At 35.9% G+C, this 16,424-nt stretch overlaps 1 protein-coding gene across 10 annotated transcripts in view; it reads right to left on the bottom strand.

The window, feature by feature from the left end:
* LOC108977110 (trichohyalin) overlaps window positions 1-16,424 on the bottom strand; it is a 115,712-nt gene that overhangs the window by 22,209 nt on the left and 77,079 nt on the right. For 9 of the 10 annotated variants that reach the window (XM_018946633.1, XM_018946634.1, XM_018946629.1 and 6 more), the window contains 3 exons: window positions 2,294-2,383; window positions 832-1,077; window positions 41-529 (listed from right to left, as the gene is read on the bottom strand). In XM_018946633.1, the coding sequence (XP_018802178.1) occupies window positions 41-529; window positions 832-1,077; window positions 2,294-2,383 (825 nt within the window). Of the gene's footprint in view, window positions 1-40; window positions 530-831; window positions 1,078-2,293; window positions 2,384-16,082; window positions 16,318-16,424 lie in introns of those variants that run through there. The other variant, XM_018946638.1, reaches the window with a different exon arrangement.

Here is a 16,424-nt window from a genome sequence, read left to right as displayed (position 1 = left end):
TGTTAACGGCTTGAGTGTCTACTTAAATACATGCCAGTACCTGTGAACGTTCCAGATCGTGTTTCAAGCGTTCGTTTTCCAATTCGAGACGGGCGATGCGCTGTTTGGTGGACTCCCAGTCGGCGTTGCTGCGTCCCATCTCGCAGGTGGCCTTCTCCAACTCCGCCTTCGATTTGCCCAATTCACTTTGTGACGCCTCCAATTTGATTTCCAAACGCTCACGTTCGGTGACTGCACGCTCCAGGCGTGTATTCAATTTCTCTACTTCGCTCTCGAGTGCGCGCAACTTGATTTTGTAATCGGCAATTTCACGCTCATGTAATTCGCGCTCCTCTTGCTTTTCATGTTCGGCACGATCTCGCTGTTCTCGCAGTTGGGCCATTTGTTTCTCTTTGTCACCAATGGCTTCTTCGAGACTTGTGAGAGCGCCCTCGGAGCTACTGTGATGAGCCTGCATTGCCGACAGACGTGCCCGCGCCATATCCACCTGATTATCCTTTTCCTTGAGTAGATCCTCGAGATTCTCAATCTGTTGGCGACGCATAGTTGGGTACAAAACGAAAAAAAAAACAAAAACAAAACGAGAGAACAAATCAAACCAACGCAAGTGGGGAAAACCAATGGGAAATAAAAGTAAAGAAAAGAGTTATTTTTCATTAGTTTATTTTGCAGATTTTGTTTGTTTAACAGTAATAGTTGAGTAGAGTAGTTTAGCAAACTATGTATCATGTAAGTGGCTTAGAGCTCAGTGTATGTTTGAGTTGAGGTGAGTAGTGATGTGGCTGTAGAGCGTGGTGGTGGTGTGGTATATGTTTCTGTATTATAGTGCACCTTTCGCTGTAACACGTTGATTTTGCGATCCTTAATCTCCATGTGATCCTTCAATTCGGTGAGTTCACTAGTCAGACGATTCCGTTCCTGCACCGTTTGTAGCGTGCCTTGTGTCTTCTTCTCGATCAAGCGATTTTTCTCTTCTAGGCGGGCGCGCAACTCTTCAACATCAGTCTGCAGCATATTGTAGTGCTCCTCCTTGGCACATAGCGACTCCTTCAGAACCGCTATGTGCCGCTGATAGTCCTACAAATTTTATAAGCATGATTTTTTCAAATCTATGATATTAAGGATATGAAAAATTTTAGGTTATGTTCACAACGCTTAAACCTTAAGTGATGATCATGGTTTGCTTTGATTAAAAAACCAAAAAATTTATAATTTTTTTAATTTTACAAGTTTTATAATTTTGTAGCATTTAACTTATTTTTACTGGAATTCAAGGCTATAGTGAGCAAATCTCAGCAAAGCCAAAACGCGACCGATTACACTGCGGAACATTTTTGGGATTATGGTCTGGGGGGTGAGAAATTCCAAGTCAGGGTGATGGTACTAGGTCAGCATAGTAAAACCCTCAAAGGGTTTGGCGTTCGTATGTGTCAGTTTTTTCTATGACCTTGTAAATTTTTCATTTATCTTGATGGTTTTTTCGCTTGGTTGTAACATTTTGGCAAAGGCAAAAAAACCAAAAAAAAAAAATCAATTTCCGAGAATGCTCGTAACATCCTTGCGACAGAACCATCGTAGTTGTTAGAACGATGCTTTCCCAACAAGCCTTCTATTACTTCTTTGATTGCCTGCCATGCATTCAATTCAGCGTCGAGTGACGCATTCAAAATATTGTTGAATGCGTCACTTTTAATCAGCTTTCGTATATCTGGACCATTTAGTACGCCTGATTGGAAAAAATTAATTTGTTAAGATGGAAAACCATGCGAAATAAGGAAAAAATTTAAGAGGTTACAAAAAAAAACTGACACATACGAACGTCAAACCCTTTGAGGGTTTTACTATACTGACCTAGTACCATCCCCCTGACTTGGAATTTCTCACCCCCCAGATTAGCTGTTGTACTGAGTTATTACGACTATTTACGCTATATCTATACATCTACTGTACGATATTATATCGAAATATGCTTTAATGAAATCTATAAGTTTTTCAAATGTTTTGTATTTATTTGCTTAATCGCTAAAATATTGACAATCCTGAAACTCACCACATTTAGTATTCCCAGAGAGTTGAAATAATTTCTTCTGGTATTCCTCGTGGTATTTATGTTAAAAAATTTCATATTTGATTAATGCAAATGACTTAATCTAAAAGTTTTTGTCATACAAAATTTAGTTTTTTAATTTTTTAAATTCGTACCAAGCATCCTTCACCAAAAGATTAAGCTTAGGCGGTGCTTATGTGAACACAGCCTTACATGTGGAAGAGTAAAATTAAACCGATCCTTTACCTGATGTTGCTCTTCCAAAGTTTTCATTTTGGCCGCCATCGCCAATATTTCTTGATCCCTTCTTTGTATTTCAAGACGGAATTCGTCCAACTTAAAAGCCAATCAAGGTAGAATTTGGAAAAAATAAATTTTATTACATTAGCATTACTCTTATATAATGAGTTCATATGTGTGCTTGTTGCTAAAAAGGGACAATTTGGGTTGGCTAACGTTGAATGGCGATGAGCAGAGTTTTGTAGAATGCACCGCGAGAGCGGCGTATGACATATGAGATCGATGAGAATGCTTTGAAAGTTTAATGTTCGAGTGACAGAGAGTTAGAGAGAGCGAGATAGAGATAGGGATGGATGAATACGCCGCGGAAACTTACTGGCGGCAATATGAGGAGAAGTGTGTATAATTTATGGAAAGTAATGAAATTTTTGCTGTTGGATATGACTCTCTGTGCATTCGATTATGAGATTGTGTTTTTTTCAGCGTGAACGCGGTGTTGTGAGTAGAAGTTCTTGCTCCCTTGAAAGAGAGTTTACAAACATTTCATATACAGTATCCGACAAAACTATGTATACGCCAGCACATTTTATATTGTTCATGGAATATTTTTTTCAAAAGTTCAACAATTAAAAATTTGTACATACGGTAAGTGCACACTGTATGATATTTACCGTTAGCTTTTATTTTGCTTGCAGAATGTGCACTTGTTGATGATCAGTTGAACTTTKCAGGCGACAAAATTATGTATACCGTGGCAATATTTGTGCGTAGTGCTTCTTTGCGTAAATAGTTTTTGCAAATATTTAGAAATAAACTCGACAAAGGTAAAATTTCGTGATTTTATACTCGATAAAAATGTTTGGGTAAATAATATAAAGATTCTATTTAGTGAAATGCCAAGATCTGCAGAACTAAGCGTTGACCTGCGAAAATTGATTGTTCATGATCATTTAGATGGAATGGGATACGGAAAAATTTCAAACAAATATTCTAAAAGCAAGGTCACAATCCAAAAAGTGATAAAAAATCACAAAAAAATGGTGGGCTAGAGAGTGCTCTAAGATCAGGTCGCCATAGAGTAACTTCAGTGCGCGAAGAGACAAAAATAGTGAGAGAAGTGAAAAAAGATCTGACTATATCAGCCCAATTTATTAAACAGAGCCTTCAAATAGATGTTTCCGAGCGAACAATTCAACGAAGAATTCGCGAAGAAGGTATTCCAGCCACTACAAGATTAAAAAATCGTTCAGAAGCAAGAAAAATTTAAAGGCACGATTGGAGTTTGCAAAAAAGTATTACAAACTGCCACCAAATTTTTGGAAAAAAGTAATTTTAAGTGATGAAAGCAAATTTGAATTTAAAAATACTAAAGGACGGCAAAAAGTTTGGCGAAAGAGCCACGAGAAGCTTCAGAGTAAATGCATTCAAAGCACCATGGAGGCGGAAATGTATTGATTTGGGGTTGTTTTAGCTACATTGGTCTCTCAAATCTCGTAATGATCGAAGGTAAAATGACGGGAGAGTCTTATGTTCAAATGTTAAGTACTAACTTGGAGAAAGCTACGAAAAAAATGGGCATACAGGATAACTTCATATACAGGGTGGGCCAAAAGAAACCAAGGGGTGTAAAAGTTTAATAACTTTTTCGTTTATTAATTTTTTTTATTTTTTCTTTCAGATTATATAGACAACACTTGGAGAATTTATAATGGAGAGGTACACAACTGAACAGAGAAGCAGAACAATCGAATTTTATTATTTAAACCAGAGATCAATTATTTTAAGGCAAAGAGCATATCGTGATTATGAGTGATGAAGCTCATTTTCATTTGAATGGCTTTGTTAATAAGCAGAACTGTAGGTTCTGGGGTTCTCAAAATCCAAGAGCCATTCATCAACGCCAATTACACCCCATCAAGTGTACAGCATGGTGGGGGATAACATCTGAAAATGTCATTGGGCCTTACTTCTTCGAGAATGAAGATGGAAGTGCTGTAACCGTAAATGGAGAGCGGTATCGGTTTAAGATAGAAAAGTTCTTACGTCCTGCTCTTGCAAACAGACCTGGTATGTGGTTTCAGCAGGACGTAGCTACTGCCCGAGACACAATGGCTCTTTTAAGTTACACCCCTTGGTTCTTTTGGCCCACCCTGTACCAGCAGGACAACGATCCCAAGCATACAAGTCGGGTTGCAAAGGAATACTTCGAACAAAAATCGATAGAACTCCTACCATGGCCTGCCCAAAGCCCCGACTTAAGCCCCATTGAGCACTTATGGCAATATTTGGGTGACAAGCTTGACCGATCTTCTTGCCGTTCAAATAAAGTCGAGATTTTTAATAAATTGAAATACTCCTGGGAAAGCATACCCCAATCACTTCTTCAAAACTTGGTTGACAGCATACCTCTACGTCTATTGGCAGTAATTAATGCTAAGGGTGGCAACACTAAATATTGAAGCTCTAGTGTGAAGGTAACCTCAAAATTTATACGGGTATACATACTTTTGTCGTTGCTAAGAATTTCTTTTTTATAGATTACTGCGTATTTTGCAGTCACAAGCACAAAAATGCAGAAATTTAATTAAATTTTTTGTATGTTTGTAGTATACTCATAAGCAAAAACAAAAACCATGCAAAAAAATACACTTCACTTTTCAAAAGATATGATAATTTTCTTTTCAACTTTCATGGGGTATACATGGTTTTGTCGCATACTGTATGTATGTATTTTTTGCAATGTTAACAAATGTGCACTTGTGCTCTTTACAATGTCCAATTGTGTAAAACCGAAGTCTTCGGTTTGTCGCTTGGTGTTCGGAAATTCTTTTGTGTCTATAATTGGTATGTGTGTATGTGACTGATCGCTTCAAAAATGCTGAAGTGTGTGTGTTTTCTCAAATCATAAATTTGTTTGTTGGTGTAGTGGTACTACATACAGAGTAAGCTTTGCCAAAATGTATGAAATATTTTGTTAAGGTTTTTTATTTACTTTTATTTTTTATTATATTTCAATAAAGTTTGAAGATTATTTATAATATTTTTTTTTTGTTTTTTTTTTCATTGTTGTTTATTAGCAGTTTAAATTACAATTATCTCTTTCATTTTTCCTTTTCCTTTTCATTTTTTTGTTTGTTTTGTTCTAACTCAGCGTATATGTATATGTATGCATAGCATGTATATAAGTATAAGTATATTATAAATACTGCCTTGGAATACAATATAATATTTAATTAATAAATGCCTCAGTTAGTTACTTTGAAAATGACACACAAATCACTACGCGACATCTTCCGATACCGATGAGTATTACAAGAAATATAGGCTATGTTGAAAAGCATACACTTTCACGAAGTGGAAATCTTAGTAGAGTACGATTATGTATTCAAGGGTTTGCAAATGTATTGAAAACCTTTTGTATTAATAATCGTTGTCGTGGTATGTTGGATACTCGGAACCTCTTGTTTAGTTGTTTAGTTCTTGAATAAATAAAGCTAATGTAAGTAATTTTGCTTTATATAATCTGTCAATAAACCAGGAATGATGTACTTGATTCAAGAGTAAATTAAGAAAATAAATTATCAGTTTTGAGTTTAATCGATCATAAATTTCATAATTGGCCACTTGTACCAATTTTACGATTGGCCACAAAGATCGTGTGATATCACACCGTTTCACTTTTTTCTGTGGGGATATGTAAAGTCTAAAGTCTATGGGTACAATACCGCTTCGATTCAGGCCTTAGAGCAAAAACAGCTTAAGGAACGAGTCGTCAAAAATTGGACTCCACGGATGGACCATCTAAACATTTCAATGAGATAATTTCCATTGGAGTTTTTACGTTTTAAAAGTAGGGAACCTTGAAATGGATTTAAATTTCATCAAAGAAAATCCGTTATACTTAAAAGAAAGCCAATCTACTAATAACGGGTCTGTCTTTAAACGCGTGGTTTTCAATGAGGCAATACTTTTGTCGGAGTTGGGCTTTTTGACAGTTGTGACTTGATTTATACTCAGCTTGACTTGTCACATTACAATGCACAGACTTATTAAAGATCAATGTGGAATCGTGCAAATATATTGCCATATAATGACAATAATGGCGGTCGATATAATAACCTAGCAGAGTTGGTAGTTCGAGCAGCCGTGGGTTGGTTTTGCACAATGTATATTTTAGCGGATAATGCGCAACCTCAGAGATGTCATACAGCACCGAAGCCGCTTTCATTGTAGAGTTTCGAGCAGAGCATTGAAAAAAACCCGAATGAGTCTATCAGTTAACGCGCGTAACAACAGGACCTGTGTCCTTCCATTTTATGGAAGATTTTGCGGAAGGATCTTGTTGTACGTACAAAATCAATTCGTGACAGAGTTGAAACCAAAGAACAATTAAACGCAACGCACGTTCGGTGAATAAGCACAAAGTGAAATGGCCACCGATCCTGATCTGATTTCACAAGAAAATTTAGTTTAACGATGAAGCTCACTTTGATTGAATGGGTACGTCAATAAACAAATTGTCAGATTTAGTATAATGATAGGCTATAAGACACTACTAAGACGCCGTTGTATATGTATCTATTGGTTTATATTTGTTATGTTCTGCTTTCTCCACACGGGATAAGGCAGCGAACCAAATGGGTCTAGTAGTGAACGAGGCCAAGACGAAATATGTCCTGCCATCAAAAAAACAGTCGTCGCATTCACGACTTGGCAACAAAATGTCAGCCTAGAAATCCAGCCAACAAGTGCTACTTCGGACTGAGTAAGAAATTGAGAAGTAAAGTCCTCACGATGAACAAAAAATCAAACTCCAAAAGTCACTCATTATTCCCGTCCTGCTTTATGGAATCGACGTTACGAGTTTTCGAGAGAAAGACTCTGCGGAAGATTGCGCTTTGAAAACGTCGAATACTGCAGTCGATGAAACGGATATGTATGGACATACGACGATATGGACATAGTTCAGTGAATTTAGAGACAGTGGCTACGCTGGCTACGTCATGGCGACCGCAAAGACGAAAACACTCCAGTTCTGAGAGTATTGGATGCAGTGCTCGCCGGGGGAAGGAGAGGAAGATGAAGACCTCCACTCCGTTGGAAAGACCAGGTGAAGAAAGACCTGGTTGCACTTGGAATATCCAATTGGCGCCAAAGAACGACTGACGCAATGTTGTAAACTTGACTATAACCTCGTAAGCGGTGTCCATACCAATAAAGAAGAAGAGGAAGAATTATTGATTCATATTTTTGAAAAAATCAAACCAGCAATAATATTATGGTCAATGCGGAATTTTATGGACGATGTCGATGCCATTCAGAAAACAGGACTATACATTTTTTATGAAAACTTTGAGTGAGCGCATTATCTCGTGTCAAAGGCCTGTGGGCCCAAATAAACCCGAAGCGAATGACACTTTTGAAGAGAATATTCGGCGCTTTACTGCTGGCATAAGCTCCCAATTGCTGCCGAGAGTGGTAAACCCTTATCTTTATAAAAAGGCTCAATTATATGCGTTGTAGGTCATCTTTAACAAGTTTTTTTTTAAGTAGTAGAGTGAATTTTCTTTAAGCATAGTTCAACAATCAAAAATAAAAATGAAGATCGACAGAAAATTTGCACGAGGCATGTCGAAAAAATTGCGTTACTGCCTTTGGTATGTCTGAGTTTGGTAACTCGCATTCGGAATCGTAAAACTCTTCGGTGTTAGAATTAAAATATAAAGACTTCAGGTCCGCTATAACTAAAACGGTATGTATTGCAGAAAGGTAGCAATAGAAGCAATATCCAGCTATATTGATTTGAGGATAATCCGCCGAAGCCCAAAAAAGTTTCTCGGCGCCAAAATCAAAGCTATGTGTGATAGTTTCCTATTATAATTCTTTCAAGTCTGTCGGTCTTAATAAAAGTTGAAGAGTACAATGAAAGCCTTTGGTTGAGTAAGGTAATAGTTTCGAATATATTCGATACCAGTTTAGTGCAGCTGCAGGGCGTGGTCTACAGTATGCTAGTAAGAGTAAGTGCAGAAAATATTTACTCGTCTTGGTGGTCCCTTATGTCGTCAAATATATCCAGCATTTCGATAAAATAGTGTGAAAATATTGCAAAAGTTTATTCTGAGAACCAATTACCGAGCATCAACTAGGTACCAAGTGCCATTACAGAGCCAATATCGCGAGTTGGTAAACTCATTTGTTAAATCTGCGATTTGTGTGGTCACACAGAGCTGGTAATCATTACTTATATCGAAACTTATTTCAAGATTATAGACAATTTGCTATGCGTTTACTTGTAACTCCACCATATGTACGTATGTGTGCTTGAAAGTACATATATATATGTATATATAATATATATGTATATATGTGTGTATATACAACTTTTTTTATCAACTTGTTTCATTCAATTATTGTGTAGATAGTTTCACATTTCGGCATCTTTCTTATGGCAATCAATATCAGCTATGTAAATCTGCTATTACACTTGTACATATGTATGTATGTATGTATACGTGTAGTACGTATATGTATATATAAGTATGAAATATTGTATATGCTAATCAAAAAAGAATAACAGTCAGCTTATACCTAAATAGTATTAGCACCGCAGCGGGTACTTTTGTTTAAATGCAAGTTTTTCTGTCTGTATGTATGCGTGTACGTATGTACTTGTAAGTATACGAATACACTGATTTATTGGCTAGTCTGAGCTATTAACGAGTACGAGTATTATTGTATTAGATATATTTGTATGCGAATGCAGAGCTTCTTTTCGTTTTTTGTTTTTGTATTTGTTTTTACAATTTACAAACATTGTTTGTGTTTATGCATGTATGTATATTTTCCTAAGGTTTTATTCGATTGGGTAAATTGCCGATTTCGTTAACATGTTGCCTTTCAGCCAATTGTCTAGATTCTACACTTTTGAGTTTCGAAGAATTATCGTTGAATGTCGTTGCTAATAGTATGAACTTGAGGAATTTAAAAAGTCAGTAAATAATACATTTAATCCAGCCGGTCGAGAGAAAGAAATGACCGATAAAATAATCGAAGCTGGTGTAAACTATCGTTATCGGGTTTTCAGGCAGCACTTAAAATTAATCATTGAGTCAATGGAGACGAGCTGGCAGATCTCCCAACTAAAGAATGTGTGGCAACCAATTCGATAGGGTCGGAATACATTTGAGAAAGGGGGGAAATACCAGTAGAAACGTCACTCACAACAGTTGCGTAGGATTCGACAGGCGAGGCTGCTTCTGAGAGAGTTCGATACAAAACGGTTTAAGAAACTAATCGCTTTTCGCAGAAACAAATTGAGGTAGCTTGTGGGATGTTAACCAGGTCTGCACAGGTCTCTTTAAAGCCATTTACATTTCAACACTGCTTCCTAGAAATATACCATGTTTAAATTTAACCGGGCGTTAATCCACTGCTTAACTTTGTCAGTGTTTCACAGCTCCATTGGCTTTTATGGATATAAACATTAGATAGGTAAAAGTTGAAATCGATGCTCACGGAATGAACTCGTTTAAAATTATCGGTTACATAGTCTTGAGATTACTACTAGGCTGGAAATCCCGTAAGATGTGCTACAAACTTCAGAAATATTCTGCTGAATGTCTGATTTTAAAAACATCTATCTGGTAGTCCAACGAACTCAGGAGTTCTAATAAAATTTGTGGTTTTACTCTCTCTGAAGAGGGAAAAAAACTTTTGTGACTGGCGAATCAAACAAACAACTCGCTGCCGTTAGCAGTACACATCGAGTATCTAGAGGTTAAACCATTTTAATGAGGTATTCTCAAACTGGTTAATAAGGAATTTAACAACTATAGGTCTCAATTTTCTCTTATGGGCTTCCTATTAATTTGGATAAATTTTCAAAAATGCTGCAAAGTAAATCCGGCTGGGCGTGGGATATTTAAAATTTAGTTTTTAGTTCTTTTAAATTTAAGTGTTTTAGCTTTCAGCACAATATATATATATATGTATATATGTTTGTATAGTATAGAATATAGTTAGGGCAGCAAAGTGTCTTAATTAGAATAGCGGGGTCTCATAATACGCATATTAATTATTTGCATTACCCATGTTGGGGCTTTTAGAGTAAGTTGTTTCATATATATTTAATTGGAAGTAAAATACTTTGATTAGGTAAATAATTTTCATTAATAATACATTATGCATTGTAACAAGCAGCAATAAATAGTAAATTTTGTTATTGAAGTTTCCAACCTTCTTGCTGTTTGCCAGCATCTTTCTTCCACACAATCTAATTACTTAGTTACTAAACATTACACGTTAATACTATATTTGTGTGCCAGTTCTCAGCAAATACGCTCACATTCCATTAAATTTGAGTTAATTGCCTACTTTTATACACATTTTTCTTTAATGCTTAGTATTTTTTAAATATTTTTGAGTTTTACTTCAAATACATCAACGTCTGCATTGCATTATGAACAACATTACATTACTTTTTGTAATTGACCTTCATTACTAATCACACTCTAGCTGGGGAAAAAAATTGTATTTGTTGTAAATTTAATGTTTCTTATTTATTTTTTAATTTTATTAAATTTAATTTGCTAAATAATTTATTATTAAACGCTTACTTATTTGTAAAAGGAAGTTTTTTGTTTTCTTTCATAAATTTAATACCGATTTAAATCGCAGTGAAGAAATGTGTCTTCAGAACTGTCACTAAGAAGTCTTGAAACGCAAACTCTCTGGCGGTGAGCCCAAGGACGTCCAACAAAAGACGGTAATGGAGGAAGACATTGAAAAATCCACAAACTGGTTTTGAATGGCGATAAAATGAATTTATACCAACCATAATCTAAGGGTAGCAAGTGAATGGTTTGGACATGAGTATAACTGTATCGAAAAGCACTGTGTGAAGTGTCTCAGCTACATTTTGTTTTTGTCAGAACGATCGAAAGAAATTACCGAACTGAGGTCTATTGAAAAAATTAAATAATTAAAAGCGTTCTGAAAGTGGTGTTGGACATATCAATCAAGATTATTTCGATCTCGGAGAGATCTGTGTCAATTGGTTATCGCGCGTGCTCATAATCGCCTGATTCACCGTGTCACAAATGAAACAAAAATATGGCAAAATTGCATGACTGGGGTTCGAATTGCTTTCGCATCTGGGGATCTGGCTCGGGCGACATTTTGTTTTCCTCAGACATCAAGATGAGGGTTTCTGGAAAAAGGGTTGGGGGATTTGTTTGGTGAAAACCGTTTGTTTTGATGATTTTAAGCAGTATCTCTAATAAATAAACATCTTAAGTTTACACTTCACATTTTTGGCCTTATGCATAGTTTATATAGAGGCTTTTGATACAATTGTTTCACTCAAACAAAAAAAAATTCTAACTCAATCTGCACCTGAACTGAACAGAAATCGCAAGAGTTTTAGAAATTACTAGGATACCAAAAACTTATTGAAGTCTACTGAAGGCTCATAAAATAAGCAGAACGTATCAACTCCTTCAACTAGTTTCTAACATGACTTTTAAGTGAAATAATATCAAAAAGATCATGAAATCGTTCGAGTAACTTGAAGTAAGGAGTGATTCAAGTAGATGCAATAGATATTTTTTGACATATCACGAGTGAGCTGCCATGCTAGTTTTATTTAGTATTGTTTGTCACTTCTTCGTGGAAAGACTTACGCATGGACAACGTTTATGTAAACAACAAAAATTTGCCGCATTTGGGATGAAAGGTCACCTGAAGAGAATTAAGAGCTTTCATTTCAACCAGAAAAAAAACGGTTTGGTGTGGTTTGTAAGGCGGTAGAATCAATGGATGGACCATATGAGATGTAGACGCGGCCAATATTTGAAAGAGTTAATCTTCAACAAATATATGCCAAAGATTGTTCTTTCAAATGGTGATACCACAAAAAACCCTATTAAATTTAAAGTTTCTGGGTTTTTTCACTAAAAAGTGGGGAAATTCGAAATGGATCTCACTTTGCAACCTTTTCGAAGTAAATAATAATAATTTAAGAGTTCTTCTCTGACAATTCAGAACCCTCTAATATTCAATCAGTCACATAAAATGTCTATTGTGATCGCCGTGCACAAGTTACGGAATTGCATGAAAACTGTTCGATTTGAAAGAACCTAGTGACAGTTCTCAATGCTTTTTACACTTTGTAAGAGTTTACAATTTACATAATCAAAATATTAAATTTTTGATTCAATTTTAAATTGTAATAAGGGTCTTAGTTAAATCTAATTTCTTTTAATTTTGCTTCTGTAATTTCGTTTTGCAGAAAGTAGTCTATATAAAGTAATGCTTTAAGTAAAACGTCAGTTTTCCGTAGTGGAAATGGAATTAAAATTCACGCTTAAGCTTAATCTCAATAGTAACAATTTTCCAACTGAACAATGAAAGTATTTAACATTTTTTAATACATTTTCAAATATTTTCTCTATATTCATATATACAGTCTTAATGGTTTTGCTTTGCTTTGCTTTGCGTTTTTGGTGCAGTTTAGCGATTTTTGCATTTGCTTTTTCTGCTTTAATTCATCAAGCATTTGCTTATTTTTAGCTTTGAAATTTTGTGTGTTGCTTGCAGCACGTTTTGCCGGGCAATCAAACGCAGTTATTAGCAAAAGTCTTTACTTATTAATGTATTTCTTTTGGTTTTTAGTTTACGAAATTTCCCAAACTTTTTATTTCTTCCTTTGTCATTTAATTTTGTGAAAATTGTCCTGAGTTCTCTGCAACGGCTTCAATTCAACTTAATCTCATTTTCTCTTTGTTCTACAGTAATAATTTCCCTTTCTCTGTCACTTCAATATACATACAAATAATTAAGTATATAATTAAGTAAAAGTAATAAATGCTGGTGGACTTTTAATTCAGTATCAAATTTCCCTTTGTACAATAATAAAATGGGAAAAATTCATTTGTACACACTTTAACTAAGTAAATACTTATAAGAAATGCTCAATAAGTTCAGTAATTACAATATAATAGTAAAGATTTGCTAAGCATTCTTCTACAGCTATGCCTCTTATATTTATACATCGTCGGTAATACTCGAAAATGGCATGGCACATCGAATTGGTGTTTTACTCTTTTCCTCGGTCTTCTTTGCTCTTCCTTCTCAGCTTTCTACGTATTTTTTTTCATTTGATTTATTTTAAAAATTTTTTTTGGTTTTTTTGTAATTCAGTAGTTGAACTAATAATTACTAATTTTGCTTAAAAGTAGTTGCTTTATCTTATGGTATTATAGATTCTCTAAAATAAAATGACTCAAAAGAAAAACTATGTCAAAGCTTTCAAAAATCATGCGCATACGACACAGAGTTGCATTTTTATATTAGTTCTGATACTCAAATATTGTTTATATCGAAATTGACACTAATCCGCTGACTACCACAAAATCAAGTTATACGCAGCTGTCTATCCCCTAATTTTTTTTGGAGCTTCTTGCACGCCAAAATTTCAAATACTTTTGAACTAAATAATAGCAGGCTTATAAAAGTTACTTTAAATAAAAAAATGTGCTTGAGGTTTAAATTAACTCAGAAAACTAGAGCCACAAGGGTCCAGGATGTAGAGTGAGCTGTTATTTGATCACATTAAATGTTGGTTTGTAAAGTTCTGGGAGTAATCAAAATCGGTATGTTTACAGTCTTGCACTTTTACTGTCCTAACTGTTGGACCATATACGAGTACAAGTACACAGAATTAAATGGAGTATTTGACCTTTTAGAATACCACAAAGGGGTTTAATTTATAGAGATGGTGAGTGTATGTAAATTTTCAGTAGTTGAACTGGGGGTTTAATTGCGTTTTGAAGAGCGAGAGCACTGACATCAAAGAATCTAAGAACTAGAAATTACAGAACTGAATAGACTCATAAAATAGACTCATAAAATAAGCAAAACTAGTTCATCAACTTTGAAAGCGAATTTTAGGTAAAAATAATATCGAAATGATTACGGAATCATTCAGCTAAAGGTTAAATTGTAGGTGCCATAACCATAATCGATCGAACTTTACGTCAACACAGTTTCCAATTAGTTAACTATGCCGAGTAATTCATTCATGAACAGTCCCGGCTCTAGGAGTAAAGTTTTGTGGAACTCCGGGTCGATTAAGTCAAACTAATTTTTTAATAAACCGACCTGGTATAGCACTTCTAATTTAACCTGAACTTGAATAATAAGCATTTCGAAATAAATAAAGGGATCTTCAACGTTTACTTTAGAACTCCTTCATGCCTATTATAGAGATCACATCTGGTTCACAAGATTGCTGAGCTTCACTTTAGACTCATTGGCGTTTTGTTTCTTACTAAATATATAAGTATATATATGTATGTTCATCTGTATATATGCATTTAGATTACAACGACTATTCATTTGCTAAATATTTGACTACGACGCGCCTGCCAAAACGACTAAATGCCTTCGTTAGTACCATTTTTACGAGTATAACGAGTACGCTAGATAAGTAGTACGAGTATAGGTGTGTTTCAGGTGTGTGAATAATGAGTACTTTACTACATACACATCTATATATGTATGTTGCATAATATGTACAAAGATATTATGCGCGGATATAATAGATTTTTAGACAGATTTAACCCTTTGCTTTGGATTGGCCTTTGTTTATATTCGTGATATACGCGAGTTTGGTTAGAATATTTGAATGTATTTGGTAGGTTTAGCAATTATATATACCATATGTAAGTATGTATGTACGAGTATGCGCATGATATGTGAAAACACTTCGCTTCAAATTGTTTATTATCCTTTTTGTACGTTTTATATACGAGCAATATACGTACTCCTGTGATGTTAGTCGCATGTTGTTGCCTTAGGAGGTGTAGAGTAGTACGACGGAGGGCTCAGTACACAAACAAATCAACTAAACATCTAACTAACTAACTCACAGACTGGCTAACTGACTAAATGACTAACAAAACGCGTCGTGAATGGCGGTTAGAATGTAGGGACTGGATTCCATTTCATTTTGCTTTGCTACAATCGTGTTTGTGTGAAGAAATTAATGTGAAAGTAATGGCGCGCTGCAGCGTCGCTTCGTCTCAGTGTCTCCGGCACTTTTCAGCAGTCAGCTGACTCCACAGCGCGCCACGCCGGTCTCAATCAATTATTCACCAATTATTTCTTGCTGTTCCTGTGGAGAAATGTGACCGTAAGCGTCTCATTTGTAAGGCTAGACGCTCAGGTTTGTGTGAGTGTGTGTTAAGCGTATACGGTATGTACCTACATTTGAGGGGTGTGTCTCCAGTTGCGATCGCGCTCCATTTGCCGGGGGAGCCACATGCGCAACGTAAATGCAAGCAGCCTCTTTCTCGCCGCGCGCCGTGTTTGCACTTCACCCATTCCTTATGTTCAACTAATTCATTATGTGCTTTATCATTAGTGCTAAATCTAAGTTTTCTTAATTTTCTTTTTACTTTTTTCTAAGCACAGCAAGCGTGTTTATGCCTTTGCTACGAGCGAGTGCTATGGAAATTTTGATTTTTGCCAATCTACGAATTTTGCTGTATTTACTAATTATTCTTACGTCAAAAGTTTGCTAAATTTCACTTCCAATTATTCTACGCGTTTTCGAAATTTTCGAATGTTTGATCAAAATTTAGTTTTTGCTTCAATTTCGCACTTCGCTGTTGGTGAGAATTTCTCTTTTTGTGGTTAATACTGGCCGCGGTTGCTGTTTGGCTTTTTTGTTGTTTGTGGTAACTTAACCTTAGGAGTCTAGTGATAGCGTATCTACGTCAAATTTGAAACTTACTTGTCGTTTGTGCTCGGATGGCAGTTTCGGATAGTCTAAATCTAGTTTCGAATATGGCGACATGTGTTGGTGATGATGGTATGGAGTGCTTGTATGGCTTAATGGGGCTGATGTTGTGGGATGATGATGGTGGTGGTGCAGATGCTGTTGGCTTAAGTGACTGAGGTGTTGCTGGTGCTGCTGTTGTTGTTGCTGATGCGAATGATGATGCTGATATGTGGGCGCTGTATGGAGGCTATCGTACGCGGACGCAGCTGCAACGCCCGCCGCGCCAGTCGCCACACCGCCAACGCCACCAACGCCACCGCCTGCACTTAGGCCAGCGCGCCCAGTCAGCCCCGC

This window comes from Bactrocera latifrons, unplaced genomic scaffold, assembly GCF_001853355.1.
Source record: "Bactrocera latifrons isolate USDA-ARS-PBARC rearing strain unplaced genomic scaffold, ASM185335v1 scaffold_84, whole genome shotgun sequence".
Lineage (NCBI taxonomy): Eukaryota > Metazoa > Arthropoda > Insecta > Diptera > Tephritidae > Bactrocera > Bactrocera latifrons.
Note: the sequence above shows the minus strand (reverse complement) of the source record. Positions and strands in the feature narration are given on the sequence as shown.